The 21413-nt window shown below is 37.2% G+C and overlaps 1 protein-coding gene across 1 annotated transcript in view; it reads right to left on the bottom strand.

Annotated features, from left to right (window-relative positions):
• SLC2A13 (solute carrier family 2 member 13) overlaps nucleotides 1-21413 on the bottom strand; it is a 366627-nt gene that overhangs the window by 301583 nt on the left and 43631 nt on the right. Inside the window, exon 2 of the mRNA XM_072765569.1 lies at nucleotides 11709-11868. Within this exon, the coding sequence (XP_072621670.1) occupies nucleotides 11709-11868 (160 nt within the window). The remainder of the gene's footprint in view (nucleotides 1-11708; nucleotides 11869-21413) is intronic.

The following is a 21413-nucleotide window of genomic DNA, read 5'->3' as shown; positions in this document are numbered from 1 at the left end:
TCTGAGGATTGTGAATGATTAACTGTAGAGACTCCAGATTTTATTCTTTTCTTCAGAATAATGTAGACTTTTACCTCTCAGCTTCCTTGAGTTTGTGGAGGTTTGGTTTTATACTTGGTTAGGGTGAATCTGTTTCAGTTTCGGGTTGATCTTAAGGCAAATCCTTAGTCATGCCACAGTCTTCACTTCCATGGCACAGTCTTTCTGCAGTTCTAATGGAAAGCCTGAGCTGTAACCTCAAGTTTCAAACTCCAAATATGTCACTCCTCATACAAGCAGGAAATACAATCTCTCTCAGCTTTTATCATCCTGCAACTGTTGTTTTCCACAGGCTCCAAGGAATCTCTCCTGTATATTCAGAGTTCTGAGGTCCATAAAACTTTTGTGGCAAATAAATATTCAGATTTAGGGGGCTTCCTCCTCTACGGATCATTCTTTTCCTGGATTTTCATCCTCAAATTTCACCCCACTCTGACCACCCAAACTCTAGCCACTGAGACTGTAAAGCCAATAAAACTAAGTTTTCTAGTTAAGTTCTCGCTGTCCATTATGAATTGAGGACTACACTCAAGTAAAAAGCCATAAATGTAGACTCACCACGAGCCATTCAAGAATCAAGTCCCCTTCAGTTCCAACCTATCCTTGGAGCTGGAGTTTTCCAGTGTCAAGTTTTTAAAATTCTGTCTGTGGTTTATAAGGGTCATCTTCAGGAGAGATGAGCTGTATATAAACCACTCTCATTAGCAAACTCTATTTACCTTTTACCTGGAAAATTCAGATGGCTGGGTATGAGGGAAATTTTTATTGCCAGCTTTAGATACAAGATAGAAAATAAACCCATGATTCTCTGGAGATGACCGGAAACAGTATCTACTAGCATGTAAGAGGTTGTACGTATGTTCACAGCCATTAACTCATCTGATTGTAGTAACACTGTATAATTGCTGAAGCATTAGCTACATAAAAATATTAGAGCTCAGATAAATTATGTGCTATGAAAGCAAGTCTTAAATGTATTCCTCCCACAACACTATCAATACCTTTATGATAAACAGTCTTGTATCCTAATTTTGCCAAAATGAAATTACAAGTATCTTCAGCATTAAGACATGTACTTGTAATCAAGCTGTTAGCCAAATCCATCTTTCTTAAAAAACCCACTGCACAGTTAGATTTTTAAGGCAGCTTTCTATTCTGTATTTTTTTGTATGGAGCTAAATGTCACTGATCTACAAGCACTAAATTATAAGAATACTTTCCCCAGCATAAATTTGTTTAGAAATATAAGTCTTTTTGAAGTATCATTCTAAAAGCTTTATTGAAATGATTTTTTAAATTGTAAAATATTAGGAGGGAGAGAGGCTCACCAATTTTCCACCCTAAAGTTATATTATTTTAAAAATTATTTTCTGTATTTTCGATAAACAAACCTGATTTAATGCACTGCTGATGAGAGTGCATAGGATTTAAAGTTCTATTCATACCCACTAAAGGCTACCTTCTATGTCATGTCACCTTCAAATTCCCAGATAGTAATCAAAGCCCTTAACCTAGCTGCTTTAAAACTTCTCACTATTGCCCACACTGACTGGTCCTTTCCCACTACTTACTGGGCTTCTGAAAATTCTATTACACCTAGAATTTCCTTTTCTCTCACTATGACTGGAATGCTATTATTCATAAAGACTCAGCTCAAATATCTTCCCATCATAAAGCTAAGATATTCACACACCCTAAGAGTTCTCACAGAACTATCTATCATTTGATTAACACGCTGATGAAGTCTCTCCATTAGTCTGTGAGGTGCCTGAGAACAGGTACATTTCTTATTTATCTATCTCTAGTAGCAAGCACACCAGACTATCCAGGAGGTGCCCCCCTAAAAAGTTTTGTTTCAATGACTTATTTCCATACTAACTGAGGTCTCCAAGAATAACACCTCACTACCTCACACCTATATTCTGGTGACAGCCTCATAAATATGTTCTCTGCAACCATCCAAGAGCCAAGAGTTCCAATAAATTCTGAGCATCGCTCTCATGTTAATCTTTGACTTACATTATAGCATGCTCTGCTCAAAAATAGTTTCCCTTTGCCTGCAGATAAAAGTTCAAAACCTCTAGCCTAAAATCTACAGAACTCTAGAATCTGGCTCCCATCTCTTGTGCACCTCAGTTTCAAGCCTCCTGATCCTGCCCTCAGCTAGCCTATATTCTGTCCCCATTTCTCCACCTCTGTCCACTAATTCTTCAGAGAACTCAGAACAAATCTCACTGTCCATGAATTAGCCTGAAGATATTCTAGAAAAATCTCCCATGCAGATGTTGCTACTTCTACTCAGTGCTTCTCATTCCACACTTGAATTTCCTCAAATTCGGGCAGCCCGGGTGGCTCAGCGGTTTAGCGCTGCCTTTGGCCCAGGGTGTGATCCTGGAGACCCCGGACTGAGTCTCACGTTGGGCTCCCTGCATGGAGCCTGTTTCTCCCTCTGCCTGTCTCTCTCTCTCATGAATAAATAAAATCTTTAAAAAAAAATTTCCTCAAATTCTATTCCTTAGCACACACATGCAAAAAGCACAATGTAAATAATGAAAAATGTAAATATAGTTAACACACTTAGATACTTAACCAAACGGCTGTACGCGGACTAATGAGACAACTCTAACTTTAAAAAATTAAATCTGAGAATAAAATGAATAAAAATCAACATGAAAGAAAATAGTTCAGCCCCTCTATAGATATACCAGTCTTATCACTGTAAGTCACATGATAGTTCATGCAATCACAAATAGAAGAATACTCATTTGAAAACTAGCTCTGTCCAAAAAAGCAGGGAAAAAAAAGTGTTCTGGAGCCAGGGTGGCCTATTATTTTTGGGGATGGAAAACTACATGGGCTTAGAAACTAATTTTCGTTCTCTGATTTTTACCCTTAATAAGAAACACTTATGATTAATAATTTAGTTTTCTAGCTATCTATGAAGTAAATGTATTCCCTCAACATATATTAATGAATTGATATTTTGGTTTAAAAATCAATACCTTTTCACTTTAGTTAAGAGTCCCTTCCCTAGAGCTGAAATCAATTTGGCTCAGTTCAATAAAAATTAATTGAGCATTTTCTATGTTCCAGGCCCTTTCCTAGATCTAAAAACAAGTTCAAAGTCAGTGACATTCAGGAAGTTCCATAGTGAATTAGAAGACAAAGTAATTAGTTCAAAATAATAAGTGGATAAAACAGTGAAGATATGTACAAAGTCTTATGAAAGGACAAGGGGACAGAAACAGCTTCACGTGATACACAAAGGAGAAATTTAAATGGGGAACAGCAGGCGAACCAGTAAAGAAGGACAAGGTGGGCAGCCCGGGTGTCTCAGTGGTTTGGCGCTGCCTTCGGCCTACAGTGTGATCCTGGAGACCCAGGATCGAGTTCCGCATCGAGCTCCCTGCATGGAGCCTGCTTCTCCCTCTGCCTCTCTCTTTCTCTCTCTCTGTCTCTCATGAATAAATAAAATCTTAAAAAAAAAAAAAAAAAAAAAGGACAGGGTAGGAAAGTATTAGAGGTATAGTGAGCAGAAGGAAAAAAACCCAAAACATGAAAAAACAAGATGTAATTGGTGTACAGGATATACAGGCAGGGCTGTTGTATAAAGGAAGAGGGAGGGAGGCAATGATAAATTATAAAAATCTAGAAAGGCAGGCACAGATTGGATAATGGAAGACACCACAAACCATGGTAAGAGCTTGATTTTTTTTTCCTGTGGGAAATGCAGAGACTTTGAATCATTTAAGCAGTGGCATGCCCAGGTAGGTGTTTTACACAATCACAGTGACAGCTGTTAAATTTACTCTATTATATATTTATTGAGGGCCTGAGACATCCCAAGCTTTAATTCAGCAATGAAAAAAGAAAACTTTCATTTTTTGAGGTGTAGTGAGTAAATCTATGTTCAATAAGCAAGACTAAAAAATATCAGCACAGGGATTCCTGGGTGGCGCAGTGGTTTAGCGCCTGCCTTTGGCCCAGGGCGCGATCCTGGAGACCCGGGATTGAATCCCACATCGGGCTTCCGGTGCATGGAGCCTGCTTCTCCCTCTGCCTATGTCTCTGCCTCTCTCTCTCTCTGTGTGTGACTATCATAAATAAATAAAAATTAAAAAAATACATATATATATCAGCACAGAAAAAGGCAGTGATAAAACTTTGTACCATTAATACTAACTACTAAAATACCTCTTCCATCTTTACAAGCACTATAGGTAAAAATAAAACCCTTCTCAACTTCATGAGTCACCAGGGAAATGCAAATCAAAACCACAATGAGATGTCACTTCACACCCACCTAGGATGACTATAATCAAAAAGACGGAAATAAATGTTTACTAGGATGCAGAAAAACTGGATTTCTCATACACTACTAAGTGGGAATGTAAAATACTGCAGCACTTTAGAGAACAGTGTGCCAGTTCCTCGAAAGGATAAACAGTTACCACGTGACCTAGCAAATTCCACACCAGAGAACTGAAAACATGTCCATCCTGAAAAGTTGTACAGAATTGTTCATAGTACCATTATTTATAATAGCCAAAAGTTGAAAAGTCCATCACCTGATAAATGGATAAATGGAATGTGGTATATCCACATTATTTGCCAATAAAAAGAAATAAAATAAATATAGTATGAATGAATCTTGAAAAAATGGTTAAGTGAAAGAAGCCAGTTAACAAGGGACCACATATTATTACATGAAATATCCAGAATAGGCAAATCTATAGAGACAAAATGTAGATTAATGATCACCTAGAGTAAAAAAAGTAAAAAAAAAAAAAAAAGATCACCTAGAGCAGGGCACCTGGGTGGCTGGCTCACTGGTTGAGCGTCTGCCTTTGTCTCAGGTCATGATCCTGGGGTCTTGGGATGAAGTCTCACATCAGGCTCCCCATAGGCAGCCTGCTTCTCCCTCTGCCTATGTCTCTGCCTCTCTCTTTGTGTCTCTCATGATTAAATATGTAAAATCTTAAAAAAAAAAATGATTGCCTAGAACTGGCAAGATCTGGAAGGTTAAGGGATGACAACTAAAGGGTACAAAATTTCTTTCTGGGACAATGAAAATATTCTAAATTTGACTGCAGAGATAGCTACACAGTTCTGTGAATATACTAAAAGCCACTGAATTATGTTTTAAACAGGTAAACTGAATGGTATGTGAATCATATCTCAATAAAGTTGTTTTTATAAAATTCTAATCTTTAATGACCTCTTTAAAATCTTTATTCCTCTTTCCTCATGAAGCTGGATGACATTTTTCCCAGAAAAGAATGTAGCACTAGAGTGCTAGACAAATACCAAGGTTCAATTCTCTACTGGCAATTCTTTTTTCCAGAAAAACTAATATTCTAGTTGTTCAGCAGAAAAGAATTTATTTCTATGATGTCTAAACAATAAGATAAGGGTAGCTTTGATCCATCTGGCACAAAAATGAGTTCGTTTTCCAAGAACATCAAAGGTTAAGAAGTTTTTCTGTCTGATTAATCAATTTCATTTTCTGTAAGTCTTAATCTGATAGCTACAGTAAAAATTTTCAGTAACTACATTTTAGATTATAAACAAGTAGAATGAGGAAGAAAGAAGTTAGATTTCAAATAAGAAGAACTGGCTCTAAACTCCTCTATGTAACAGCCATGTGACCTCAACTAAATCTCTTTCTGAGTAATTTTTTAATCTGCAAACTGTAAATACATCAGTTCTACCAACCTCGAGACTTTGGTTAGGATCAAATACTACTAGCAGACTCTAAAATTGTTCATCACTTTCAACTAGTAAAATCTGGAACATTGGAAATATACTATAACACCAAATGTTTGATAACTTGAACTTGATAGCTCAGAGGCAATAAAGTCAAAAAGGGAAATAAACAATGTTAAAATGTCAGGATTCTTGGAAGATAGGGGAAATCTTACTTTATAATATACAAAAATATAAGCATGAAAAAATTTTATATTTAACATTTACACCAACATTTTAATGAGGATTTCTGAAATATACCACCACAAAAATGAATTATTTGTTATAATTTTAAATAAGTTATAATTATTGACTATTTCAAAGTTGATGTTAAGGTATTACTTCAACATTTATTGGCTTGTAACCACACTCTTATTGACCCAGGAGTCAGAAAATTTAAACACACTGCCAAGGATGCTCAATACTGGAAGAGAGTAGCACGAAGAAAATTCAGCAGTAAAAAAAGGAAACCTGTTTGCATGTGGATATAAGTGAATGTATATTCATGTAAACAATAAGTGAGTTCCAAGTGTGTTAATGCATTCGGTTGACTACCAGCCCAAGTTAGTTTTCCCATCCTCTTATATTTTTTTTCACCCCTTGGTTATCTAGTATTGTGGGAAAAATGCACAGGTATGCCATTCAGCTTTACTGCAAATATTTGGCTCCGACTTCAGTGGGATCTCATGGTTCTGTGGAAACATCTCATTTTTGTCTCTAGTCTTTTCTGTCTTATACCTTCTACAGCAGCTATAACATTTATTTTCTCTAAGTCTCTTCTCTATCACCTCCAAGCTTCATCTGTACCAAAAAAGAAAAACAGAAGCCATAGGACGTGTTTTCCTTCAACGTCTTTTACGACTTACCTGTAATGGTATCCATCGTTTATTCATTCATTAGAATAGTAAGTACTAATGTGATTCATCATTTATTGATTATCTGCCAAATGCCGAACAGTGGGCTGAATACTTTAATATATAATAATTTAAATCCTGTAATAATCTTACAAGTACTTTTGGTCTCATTTTTTACAATTACAAGAGTGAAGTTCAGGGAGCTAAGTAACTTATTCAAGATCTGTAGCTAATGAGAGGTAAAAAACAGATTTGAACCCGGGTCTGTCTAAGTCACCTTGCCTCTGAAAGTGTTTTAATGCCTACCCCAAGACCTCTAGTTCTATACAAGATACTGCATTCATAAATTATTTTCAATACTGTATGATCTCTCTTTTCTAACCAGTGCTCAGAAAAGATATCTAAACTGCTATACTTAAGTAAAAAACATAGCTTATGCACTTTATACATTTTCATTTGAAAACAGATTTTTTCTTAAGAGAGAGCCCAAGCTTGCATGCACAGGTGCACACATGCATTAGTGGGGCAGAGGAGGGATAGAGGAAGAGAGGGAATTCTAAGCAGGCTCCACACTCAGTATGGAGCCCAACTCGGGCTTAATCTCACAACTCTGAGATCATAACTGAAGTTTAAATCAAGGGTCAGATCTTCAACCAACCAAGCCACCCAGGTGCCCCTAAAAATATTTTTAATAAAAGCACACATATATATATGATTTACATTATATATATTATTTATATTTACCATAATTATATATAAAGCATAATATATATTAGTTACATCAATAAGTTTTTTAAAAATATTTATTACTTATATTAGAGAGAGCAAGCAGGGGGAAGGGACAGAGGGAGAGAACGCTCCAAACAGACTCCATGCTAAGCATGGAGGCCGAGCCCAATGTGGGGCTAGATCTCAACAGCCTGAGATCATGACCTGACCTGAGCAGAAACCAAGAGTCAAACACTTAACCAAATGAGCTACCCAGCACCCTTAATTTTTTTTTTACTTAATGTAAATAAATAATTTAGATCCACTTAAAGTAGGATTGAAAAACTGCCTTCCATTGAGTTTCTAAGAAAAACTCAAAGTATCAGTTTATGCTGGTAACAGATATTATTCACCTACAGAGTGGAAAAAGAAAGATGAAATGTTTCTTCAATTTTCCAGTAATTTCTCCCTTTGACAGAGATTCATTCCTTCAAAGGTGGAAAGTGGTTTAGCAAGACCTGCAGAAAGAACTAATACTTTTAAGAATTGTGTACTCTCTTTAATGGTCCTGACACATGTAGGCCCTAATTGGCATCAGAAACTTACTCACATAACTTTTAATAAAACTTCATCAGTCTCAGTCTTTAATAGCTCATCAAGGCACATGATTTATTGTGCTGTTCACATAGAAGCTTAACTCCCTACATCCATATCACATCAAACCCTTTTTCCTTCAGCTGTTAAAAATTCATTTCAGAGTACTTCCAAATTCATTCTATGAGGCCAGCATCACCTTAATTCTGAAACCAGACAAAGACCCCACCAAAAAGGAGAATTACAGACCAATATCGCTGATGAACATGGATGCAAAAATTCTCAACAAGATACTAGCCAATAGGATCCAACAACACATTAAGAAAATTATTCACCATGACCAAGTAGGATTTATCTCCGGGACACAAGGCTGGTTCAACACTCGTAAAACTATCAATGTGATTCATCATATCAGCAAGAGAAAAACCAAGAACCATATGATCCTCTCATTAGATGCAGAGAAAGCATTTGACAAAATACAGCATCCATTCCTGATCAAAACCCTTCAGAGTGTTGGGATAGAGGGAACTTTCCTCGACATCTTAAAAGCCATTTACGAAAAGCCCACAGCAAATATCATTCTCAATGGGGAAGCACTGGGAGCCTTTCCCCTAAGATCAGGAACAAGACAGGGATGTCCACTCTCACCACTGCTGTTCAACATAGTTCTGGAAGTCCTCGCCTCAGCAATCAGACAACAAAAAGACATTAAAGGCATTCAAATTGGCAAAGAAGAAGTCAAACTCTCCCTCTTCGCTGATGACATGATACTCTACATAGAAAACCTAAAAGCCTCCACCCCAAGATTGCTAGAACTCATACAGCAATTTGGTAGCGTGGCAGGATACAAAATCAATGCCCAGAAATCAATGGCATTTCTATACACTAACAATGAGACTGAAGAAAGAGAAATTAAGGAGTCAATCCCATTTACAATTGCACCCAAAAGCATAAGATACCTAGGAATAAACCTAACCAAAGAGGTGAAGGATCTATACCCTAAAAACTATAGAACACTTCTGAAAGAAATTGAGGAAGACACAAAGAGATGGAAAAATATTCCATGCTCATGGATTGGCAGAATTAATATTGTAAAAATGTCAATGTTACCCAGGGCAATTTACACGTTTAATGCAATCCCTATCAAAATGCCATGGACTTTCTTCAGAGAGTTAGAACAAATTATTTTAAGATTTGTGTGGAATCAGAAAAGACCCCGAATAGCCAGGGGGATTTTAAAAAAGAAAACCATAGCTGGGGGCATCACAATGCCAGATTTCAGGTTGTACTACAAAGCTGTGGTCATCAAGACAGTGTGGTACTGGCACAAAAATAGACACATAGATCAATGGAACAGAATAGAGAACCCAGAAGTGGACCCTGAAATGTATGGTCATCTAATATTCGATAAAGGAGGAAAGACTATCCATTGGAAGAAAGACAGTCTCTTCAATAAATGGTGTTGGGAAAATTGGACATCCACATGCAGAAGAATGAAACTGGACCACTCTCTTTCACCATACACAAAGATAAACTCAAAATGGATGAGAGATCTAAATGTGAGACAAGAGTCCATCAAAATCATAGAAGAGAACACAGGCAACACCCTTTTTGAACTCGGCCACAGTAACTTCTTGCAAGATACATCCACAAAGGCAAAAGAAACAAAAGCAAAAATGAACTATTGGGACTTCATCAAGATAAGAAGCTTTTGCACAGCAAAGGATACAGTCAACAAAACTAAAAGACAACCTACAGAATGGGAGAAGATATTTGCAAACGACATATCAGATAAAGGGCTAGTTTCCAAAATCTATAAAGAACTTATTAAACTCAACACCAAAGAAACAAACAATCCAATCATGAAATGGGCAAAAGACATGAAGAGAAATCTCACAGAGGAAGACATGGACATGGCCAACACGCACATGAGAAAATGCTCTGCATCACTTGCCATCAGGGAAATGCAAATCAAAACCACAATGAGATACCACCTCACACCAGTGAGAATGGGGAAAATTAACAAGGCAGGAAACAACAAATGTTGGAGAGGATGCGGAGAAAAGGGAACCCTCTTACACTGTTGGTGGGAACGCGAACTGGTGCAGCCACTCTGGAAAACTGTGTGGAGGTTCCTCAAAGAGTTAAAAATAGACCTGCCCTACGACCCAGCAATTACACTGTTGGGGATTTACCCCAAAGATTCAGATGCAATGAAACGTCGGGTCACCTGCACCCCGATGTTTCTATCAGCAATGGCCACAATAGCCAAACTGTGGAAGGAGCCTCGGTGTCCATCGAAAGATGAATGGATAAAGAAGATGTGGTTTATGTATACAATGGAATATTCCTCAGCCATTAGAAACGACAAATACCCACCATTTGCTTCAACGTGGATGGAACTGGAGGGTATTATGCTGAGTGAAATAAGTCAATCGGAGAAGGACAAACAGCGTATGTTCTCATTCATTTGGGGAATATAAATAATAGTGAAAGGGAATATAAAGGAAGGGAAAAGAAATGTTGGGAAATATCAGGAAGGGAGACAGAACATAAAGACTCCTAACTCGGGGAAACGAACTAGGGGTGGTGGAAGGGGAGGAGGGCGGGTGTTGGAGGGGAATGGGTGACGGGCACTGAGGTGGACACTTGACGGGATGAGCATTGGGTGTTTTTCTGTATGTTGGTAAATTGAACACCAATAAAAATTAATTAAAAAAATAAAATTAAAAAAAATTTCATTTCAACACTGAAGCCCCACGCATCTAAGTATTAGAGTCTGTCTTGTTCAATTTTCTATCCCCGCAACCATACAGAGATGTTCAATAAACATCTATTGTAATACGTGGCGGCAAGAGAACGTAAGTTAGAAAATATTGTGTAACCTGCTGCACCTTTTAGCAAATTTTCCTCAACAGTTACATGAATCTGTTGTTTTGATTACTATAAAGTATGATATCAAAATCCAGAGCCTATTATATTTTTAAGCTTTAACATAAGATTAGTTTCCAAAATATTTGTTTTGTTTTTTTAAGATTTTATTTATTTATTCATGAGAGACACAGAAAGAGAGAGAGGCAGAAACACAGGCAGAGGGAGAAGCAGGCTCCATGTAGGGAGCCCGACGTGGGACTCGATCCCAGGACTCCAGGATCACGCCCTGGGCCGAAGGCAGGTGCTAAACTGCTGAGCCATCCAGGGATCCCAATATTTGGTTTTAAAAAATTTCAAAGTTTTAAAAACATTTTTCTCATCTCTTTTGATCCAAAATAAGCCAAATAGTGATCAAGGAACAATTTTTGTATCTTAAATTTATACATATAACATATTTTTATATAGCTAAATCTTTAAAGAGTGGGTTTTCTTTCATTCAGGTCAGAATGTAGACTCTTAAATCCTAAAAGAATGTTAGTTAATTTGCAGTTCATAAACACCTTGTCAATCACTGAAACAATTCAAGAACTGCATACATATTTATCACTGCATTCATTTTTAAACAAATATTGCCAAAGATTACACACAGTGTGAGAAATGTCACCTAAATGCTAAAAAACCTGTAAATATCAATTTATAATGGTAGGTTCCTTACCTGTCGTTAAAAAATATATCAGTTTCTTTTCCACTTCCAATTTTGCTGAATGCCATCCACTTATAAATTAGTTATAATAATTCAAAACACCCAGTTATGTTTTTTCTATCATTCCTCAGTGTTTCTTCCATCCTCTAAAATCATGATTTGAAAATTAAATATAAAAACAATTTACAGACCTCCATCCATCCTTTTGGAGATAACTGAAGGCTCCATCAACAACACTAGCAAAGAACTGGCCTCCGGTGATGAAGAGGGTATTGATGGTGACTAATCGACCTCTTAAATTGGGTGGGGAGACCTCAGCGATGTACACGGGCACTGTCATGGAAGCAATGCCTGTGAAGAAACAAGGAAAAGTCAACAGAAGACATTTACTCAAGATCTCTGTTGTTATAAATAATGGTGCTAGACAAACACACACACATGCACACACATCCTCCCTTGGTTTTCTTTTTTTTTAGATTTTTTAAAAATTTATTTATTCATGAAAGACACAGAGAGAGAGAGAGAAAGAGAGGCAGAGACACAGGCAGAGGGAGAACCAGGCTCCATGCAAGGAGCCCAACGTGGGACTCCATCCGGGGTCTCCAGGATCACACCCTGGGCTGAAGGTGGCGCCAAACTGCTGAGCCACCTGGGATGCCCTCCCTTGGTTTTCTACTTTAAGCAAAGGTTTACCAGATACTTAAATATTTTGTTTATAACTACTGACTCCTGCAGATAAGTAAAGACATATATGGATATCTATTTTCATATTATCACTTGAAAGCCTACAAATGGAACTATCTCTAGAGCTCTCACATAACTTTAGAATGTATATAAAGCATGCTTCATAATTTTTGTGGACTAAAAATAAGAAAATGCTCTCTAGATAGGATATAATTATCAAAGTATTTTTAGTCTATATGGAAATGTAATCAGACAATAAGAAAAAAAATTGTCCCAGACTCATATTAACTATTCAAAGTCATCATTTCCAAATGATGGAAAGACCAAAACTCTTATTGGCCTACTAATAAGAAATCCATAGAGTAAATCAACCTATTCAATTGGCTAGGTACAGATTTTTGAAGTAGCTTACAATGGACAATACTTTGGTAATTTAGAGTCCTTCAGAAGATATGATCTTAACCATAAAAGAGATAACTTTATGTTATAGCTGCTTAAAATTGTTTCTACCTCAAATTAATGTAGCATAACCTATGGTAGTAGTTCTAGAACTTAATTCTTATGTAACCTTTTTTCTTTCTTCTTCTTTTTTTTTTTTTTAATAAAGATGTTTTCACCTCATCCAACCCAGAACTACGAAATAAAAAACTAGAGATGAAAGATGGGTCTTTTAAAAATCCTCCAAGGACTCATGATGCTCACTACGTTTTTAGAAAATACAGTTCTATGGCCTGCAACTTTAGGCTAATCTAAAATTGCTTCTTAAAAGAAAATCTTGGTCCTCTTGGCTATATCTAGCTCACTTCTCAGTGGCACTTTCAATTTCCAGGTGTGTCTAATTATTCAACTTAAAACTAGTATCTAATCAATACATGCCAAGGGCTAAATGAAAAAAAAAAATCAAGCAGGAGTATCTAAGAAAATGTAATCTTATTCTAGCTGTAGATACCATAAATTGGTCTCTAGATTAAGTGAGAACATTAATGGGTTATATAAGATAACCACATGGAACTGCTTTTAATGAATTAATCTTTACAATGCCAAAAAAATACCCTATATTGAAGGTAGTAGCACCAAGAAACCTGTTGCTGCATTTTCTGGACAAAGGGCTGCTGAAGGTGCTATTCACCACATTCCAGATAACACAAGAAAGTTGTCTCCGGTCTCAGTAACTACAACAGTTGTGCTTCCCAGTCTGTGTCTATGGGTGCTATAAATCACATAGCTGACTTTTACCCTTCCCTCTTTATTAGGCAGTCAGAGATGCCCACCTCAACCAAGGGTTTTGGACTTCATGGTATTTATTCTGTGAGCTGAATTCCCTCCTGATGTCACAACTGTCCCTCATTTCACCTATTTTAGTCATAGGCTTGGCCATATTTTTATTTACTTGGTTCCATCTTTGACCCAAGCAAATGGACAGACAAGATTTATTTAAGTTAATATATATCTGCTTCTGTACTACTGAGTAACTCCTAGTAATAAGTCTGCACGCAAGTCAGACCATTAAATCTCAGAACTATACACTCTGTGGTTTCCACCATTATTTGCTGCTATAGTGTCTATCAAAATACATAAATATACCTAAAAAGAATCTTCAGATTTTAAGAGTTTCATAAAATAAGCATGTGTTAGTAGACAAAGTAAAAATAGTCTTTACAATTAAGTCATCACCTAACTAGCTGAATGTCTCCATCTGACTGCTAATCAACTTAAGAAACACATAATATTAAATTGGCTTTCATCTAACTTGGAAAGAGGAAACATTTGAGGAAAATGTTGACAAATCAATTGTATATTCTTTTTAGTTCTTTTATAATTAGAACATCTCAATAAGCTTCCAAAAAAGCAGACAACAGTAATTGTCTGGATTTCTTTTCCTGCTTGGTCTGGCTGTAACAGGAATTCATTGCTCTCTTTACCCAGACACCTTTACTCAGTTACGCAGCCTGAAAATTTAAGCATAGGAAATTGGGACTGCAGTTTCAGGCAGCACATGCTTGTCACAAAGCCACAGATTTTACTTGATAGAATAGTACAGATATCCTCAGGCCTTATAAAGATTAATTATTAAAAATAAACACTAGGACCCTGAAAAGTAACAGGGAATGGCAAAGAGAAAAAAACTGTTACTATTACAGACTCATTGGATTTAGAATTGGAAAGAACCCCCAAAGATCTGTCAAATGAGTGCTCACACTGACTTAACAGCGTTACAACTGCCTACATCTGACACTTCACAGGCATTGATTACTGAATCGTCAGAACATCCCTATAGAGGAGATATAACTATCCCCACTTTGCAAAGAGGGACCCTACCCCAGGTCAGATGATAATAAGGGGAGGAACCAGAATTTGAACCAGGTAAGAGGGATTCCAGAGGCCAGTTTTCAAAGTTCCTGATTCTACTGACTGGCCACCACAGATGAAGGAAGTCTCTAGAACCAGTGGGTTTAAATTCTAGCCTTGCCACCTCCCATCTGATTAAGTCAGGACAAAATAACCTTTTTAGGTCTCCAACTCATCCAAATAATGGAAAGAATAAACATAACTCTCTTTCATAGGAGTTGAGACTTGAGTTCGTAGAATAAAAGCACTTAAAATTGTGCTTAGTATATAGAAAGTAGTCAATAATGTTAGCAATTATTTCCAGGATTACTATACCTCTAGTTATGAAGCATTCTAACTTCTTTTGATTCAGTCTGACTTGGTTAGGTGCTGGCATTATCAGGATGAACATAAGTCAACAAAATAGGGTCTCTGTTATAAAAGAAGCTACACACGAATCCTGCCCACATAAACAGCCAATCAAATAAATAATTTCAAAATACCATGGTAAGGGTGCAGCTACACACTGCCTTCCACCTTGTGATGCAGACAAGTGCTGCATGGTGACAGTGATTAGAGGCTAGTTCAGAGAGGCTGGGCAGACAATTCTTCAGAGGAGAGCAATAGCCTTAAAAAATATGAAATGATAAGGGATTTTCTCAGAGGTAAACAGTAAGTGTGAAGCAGAGTATGTGTGGAAAGGAGAGGCAGACTGAGCCCAAATCATGGAAGGAGTATCCATTAATCAGTGAGTGTGCATCGCATACCTGATCTGAGCTGGGCACTGTGCTAAGCACTGGGGACAAAGTGCTGTAGGAGAGTCATGTCCTCTGTCCTCCTGGAGTTTAACGTCTGCCAGGCAAAATGTGTCTGAACAAATAATTAGATGTCAAATGCGATGGGCCTCACCAAAGGGGATGTGTGAAGAATAGGAGCTCATAGCAAAGGGACTGGCCCAGCTTGATGAATCAGATAGTTCTTGGATAAGATGGTCATATTTAAGCAAGGATCAGGTGACTGAGTAAGCCTGAGCCTAATGACAGCATGGGGAAGGTGACACACACTTGAGACAATTAGTCCAGCTTAGACAAAGGCCTTCAGGCAAAAAGAGACACATTGTGTTGAAGAAGGGGGTGCTATTTCTGGAGACACAGACAGAGACCAAACCTGACTATACAAGACCTATACAAGAGGCTTTTGTGTTAAGGACTTGGTATTCAGAAGCCTTTAAATAGTATAATGGAAGAAAATGCACCATCAGATTCATGTTTCTAAAGAGTCATTCTCTGGAGGATGGAAGACTAATCACAGGGGAGCAACAATTACAGTGACAGTAAGAGATGAGTAAAATAGAGAGATTCCAGAAGTAAGTATTTAGTGTCTAGGCTAAAGGGAATTGGAATGGAACATGAAGGATGAGAGAAGAACTGGAGGATGATGTTCAAATGTCCAGAATAAGCAAGTTGGAGCATGATGGCTACTTTGTACAAAGATAAAGGACACTGGAGAAGCAGCAAGTATGGAAGGAGAAGATGATAAGGTCAAGTTTTAACCAGGTTGAGTCAGAGGTGCTCTGTGAAACACACGAGTAGAGAGCAAGTAGAACACTTGCTGAGTGTGTCAGGAATACAGAATATTGACATGTGAGCATTTCCAGCTTGCCTCCTTTCTCCCACCTGGTAACTCCATCAAAATAACCAACCTTTCCTTCCTTTCTCATCCCCTAGGGAGAATCTGGTCTTTGTCACCCTAGTTCTTGAGCCATTATCTTGCTAGCCAAGAAAAGGATGGAGAAGAAAATATGGATCAAAATCTGGTTTGCAGGCAGAAGTTCAAATGGAAAAAAAAAGACTGGAGAGAGTTGTGAATGAGAGGTTCAGGGTCAGTATGGAAAACATGGGAGCCTTTAACAAAGGGACTGAGGCTTAACGTAGGATGGGAGGCAAAGGGGTAGACAACAGAGATTTTAAGAAATATTCCTGAGTTATAACTTATGTACTATATTCTTCAAGACACAAATACAGAGTATTGCTGCTATTCCTGTGCTTTTAGTTGCTAGACTGTATATATTGAAAAGGCAACTTCAAAGTGAGACTGGGTCCAGTGGGGTTTGGAAATTACACAAGGATCTGAAGCTCAGAAGATAGTTCTGTGCGGATGGTACACAAAACAGAAACCATGGGAATGGATGATATCACTCAGAAACGAAAGAGGAAAAGAATGCCTAGAACTCAGTGCTCAAAAATTCCAGTATTTATGGAACTGCTGGAGGAAGAAAGAAGGAGCAACTGTAAGCATCTACCTTATACCTCAATACTCTGCTGTTCTCTCATGTCTTTTTGTATGTCACCATTTTGTGTAAGGTCACCCTATCAATTCAAAGATGGGACATATCTCATTCATTATCCCTCAAGGAAAGGTACAGAAATCCAGCATCACAGACAGACAAGAGATTTTCAGAAAGTCATATAAACAGGTTAATATCAAAGTGAGCCTCACAGATTCAGGTCCCCCTAATCTCTGTTATGTGCCACTTGAGAAGCAAGGGCCATGTCTCTGATTAGAATATGACCCTTTAGAAATTTCTCAGACACATTTTCTTCTTGGAACTACTACTTTCTCTACCACATGTAAACTTCTAGGGGCAGGAGGGTCTGATCTTTCCTGACCCCCACCACCTACTTTGTGACTTACTGCCACCAGATGTCATGTTAAAGAACTCAGTCTAATTAGTCAGTCGTATGTGATTCACTGTGCAATTTCAAGCTAGACAAGTGCAAACCCATAAAACTGTTTTATGAAAATGGAAAACTATAAAAGAAGGCTAAGTTCAGGGCGAGCAGCAGGCTCCATGTTCACTATGGCTATCTTGCCTTGCTATCAATAAAACATCCATGCAAGTCATAACCTATGGATTTCTAAACATGGTGCTACCCTAAAAACTCTTCTCTACTTTGGGGAAACAAATGGAATTTTGTCCCTAGACAAAGCTCACTGTTCCAATGGAGGCCAGTTAAGTAACACTGTATAAAATCTCCAAAATTAAAAATTAAGTACTTCATAAATTGATGTAATTTAAGATATTTAGGACGTATTAATGATAAAATTTAGGAAAGATCTATGAAGAACTGTTTACTTATTCCCTGTTCCAAACACTACTCAAAAGAAACATCTGATAAAGAACAAATTCTTACTAGTCCACCCAAGAAACCGATTAATTGAAATTAGCATAAGCAAGGAGGGGTACAAGCTCCTGTTCGCAGCTTATTAGCATAAATGCCACCACAAAAATCTATGTTAGTATTGTTCCTGAATATTGTTAGAAAGTTCAATTTCTTACAAAATCAACAAAGAAGTCTAAATCAATGAAAACTCATGATCATGTCTGTCCTTACAGAGTTCCACCAGAAAACTGCACCTCAGACACCACAGTGCAACCCGGTTCACACTCTCACGTTGCCAAGCTGATCCGCCAACAACAGCACAAAATGCTCTTGAGTGCAGAAGCTGGCTTTCAAAAACTGCTGGAAGCCCTTTTAAAATCCTGAGTCAGAAATATAAATAATTCCATAAACAAATAGCATTAGAAAATCCTGTTGCGATGGGTAAATACCCATGAACCACAGAAGCCTCTAGGCACAAGCCAGGCAGCAACTAATTAGCTTCTTAGAAGCACAGGAAGCTACCTTTCAATAATAATACTTCTTGAACAAGAAGGACTATGATGTCCTAATTACATTTTGTAAATCATTGCTCTATGATCTATAAAGAATAACTTTAATAAGAATAAAGAGAATGTCTTAAAACATGTCCCTTACGAAGTTCTTTCAGTGGAACTGTCCTGCCTAGGACTGTGTCTGCATTCTTCTGAAGAGTCAATATACAGTTACCAGGTTATTAAGACAGAATTCAGTTTTGTTCTTTTTCTTTTTTTTTTTATTTTTTTTTTAATTTTTATTTATTTATGATAGTCACAGAGAGAGAGAGAGAGAGAGGCAGAGACATAGGCAGAGGGAGAAGCAGGCTCCATGCACCGGGAGCCTGATGTGGGATTTGATCCCAGGTCTCCAGGATCGCACCCTGGGCCAAAGGCAAGCGCCAAACCACTGCGCCACCCAGCGATCCCAGTTTTGTTCTTTTTCTAACAAGACTTAAGACTTTTACAAACACTGCTGGGTAACTTCAAAGAGCAATAAGCCCCAAAGTAATGAAAATATATACGCAACACAAAATGTCTGTAAAAGAGGAGCCAGGTTATGGGTGAAATTTTATCTATGGGGATAAGGAGCAGTATTACTGCTCTATAGTGTTAAAAAGCTCTTCACAAGGCATTATAAACATGTCACCATCATTTAAATGCAGTGTAGTCTTTAACAACCTAAATGACCTCTCCCTTCATATTATTTGAAAATAGAATATTTATCTCCTCATATTCCTGTTTACTGGTAACATCGCAGTCAGTAAAGTCTGTATCACATTGTTTCTCCAAGCCCAACCACAACCCCTTTAATGGAATGATCATAACTCACATATCTTCTGTACTATAAATTTGCCTGTCAAGCACAGACCTTGGCTTAATACTTCATTAGTATTTTGGGATGCATATACAAAACCATATCCTTTTATTTATACTTTATTTATTTATTTTTTTTTTACAAAACCATATCCTTTTAAGTTACAGTTAACTGACAGGTTTTAAACTAAATACATTATTCATCAGGGAAAATTTGGAAGTCACAGTTAAGAAGTTAGGTAAATAAAAATCAACTCTAATCACAACTCCCAACTACTAAAATTTGGTTATAACTTGCAGTACTTTTTCCATAATTCTAGCTTTAAATCATTGCAAACATTTTCCTTTATTCTTTTCTCAAAAAAGGGCCTCAAACTCCTGACAGAAGCAATTCAGGTATGATACACATAGAAGCTAAATGAATGAGACATAGAAGATACAACATACTCTGTAGGCCAAAAAGAAAACATCCCTGTGCAGCTCTATACAACAATCAAATACTGGTTTGCCACCCTTACAGCACAAGATCATTTTAAGTAATAGTATTAATATTCCAGTATTCAGATAAAGAGAAGAAAGAAAGAAGTGTTCCTAGAACACACATTAAAGAGGGCAGGAAAAGAACAGAGAAGGAAAGAATTTCTTGATGGGGAGAGTGGAGAGAGATGGCAAATAAAGAAATTAATACATATGTAAGAATTTTATTTATTTAGGTAAGAAATTTCCTGAAACAGTAGAGGTTCTAACAGAAAGATAACTATATGAAATGCTAACAAAAGTGGAAGCAGTATGCTTTTACACCCGACAAATGGAATACACAAAGGTTAATAAGAAATCAATATGTTTTCCTTGAGGCAGTGAATTTAGCAAACAGGAACTTAAGTGGTGCTTTGTCATATTTAGCTCTATGTGACATCTAGAGGTAAATGTTCTAGTACAACAAACAACGTGGACCTAACAGCAGCTAACGGCTGTGAATCACCTGAATGTAGATTGTAATTGAATAGGCATAGAGAAAATACACAAGAAATGTGTACAGAGGAAGATAAGCCCAGGGCGCTAGAATCTGGTTGTGGAAATATTCATGCAACAGATATAAAGTGTTGAGAAGTAAAATAGAACGAATTATTAGAGGAAATATTAAGGTAGCAAATTTTTAATCCATTCTTCGAATATAAGGTCTGGCCTTGCCTAAAAGACAGGAACAGAGAGCCATGAAGAGGGAATCAGCTTAAATGAAGACAACAGAATAAAATTAAACAGGAAATGGGTAGCATAAAGGATTGCCAAGAGCACTAAAAAATTAATAGAATATGTAAATAATTACAGAAGTAAACACCATATTGGAGGCAGTAAATAACAGAAATGAAGCTGTGTGAAATCTGAATCAGTGTGGAACATCAATTTGAAATGGTCTCCAAGAATGGAAAGGAAATTAAAATGATAAGACATTGTTGAAAGACAAACCATTATAAAAGAAATAAACAGCCCCACAGGTAGGTAGCAACAGCAAAATACATCCTGGGAAATTTTCTGATTTGTAAAGTTAGCAAAAACTGATGAAATTTTTTTTTTCAGACAGAGCAGAAAGAAAAAAAACAGTGCCCCACCAAGTATTAAAAACCAGACAATATAAAATGCCACAAAGTAACAACTGCACATATTTAAGGGGGAAATATTGTGATCCAAGTATCTTCTATCTTGCCAAATTGTCTTTCAGGCATGAAAATGTGAAAGACATTCTCAAGTACAAAATATCTAAGATAAAACACCCATTTACTATTTTTGAAACAACCTCCAAACCAACCCTAAGATTAACAACAAAAATCTTAAAGATAGGGAAGTTTCAGGAAAAACGACTCAGAGCATCTGCTCCTTTAGTCGGGGGGGGGGGGGGGGGGGGGGGGGAGGGCCGGGGGGGATCTAGCTGAAAGCTGTACCACTGAGTATTCACTCAACCCATCTTGTGATGACTCCTTTTTCCAGTTCTAAGTAACAATTCTTGAGCTGCACAGATAGAGTTTCTTGGCTTGTCTAATAACCACTTCAAAGTTTTAACTGGTCTTTTCTGTTTCAGCTTTTGGTAGCAATTAGCTCAACATTTTACTTGGTTTAAAACATTATGCCTGAATAATTATTAAATAAAAATTTCTGCTTTTTATTTGTAGAGAAAGTAAATGTCCATCTTCATTACCAAAAATCTCTATTAATGACTTCCTGTGTCTCTAAAAATTACACTAAATGACCCTAGCCCTTTGAGGTTTTTTAAAGTGGTAAAAATCATGTACGGCACCCATCAATAGATATTTTCTCTCCCAGCCTTGTCAGTATTATCTTTCCATCTATATGAAAATCCCTATGTTGCTTACAT

The sequence above is a fragment of the Vulpes vulpes genome, chromosome 8 (genome assembly GCF_048418805.1).
Source record: "Vulpes vulpes isolate BD-2025 chromosome 8, VulVul3, whole genome shotgun sequence".
Taxonomy (NCBI): Eukaryota; Metazoa; Chordata; class Mammalia; order Carnivora; family Canidae; genus Vulpes; species Vulpes vulpes.
The sequence above is the reverse complement of the archived record's forward strand: the minus strand, read 5'-3'. Positions and strand labels throughout refer to the sequence as shown.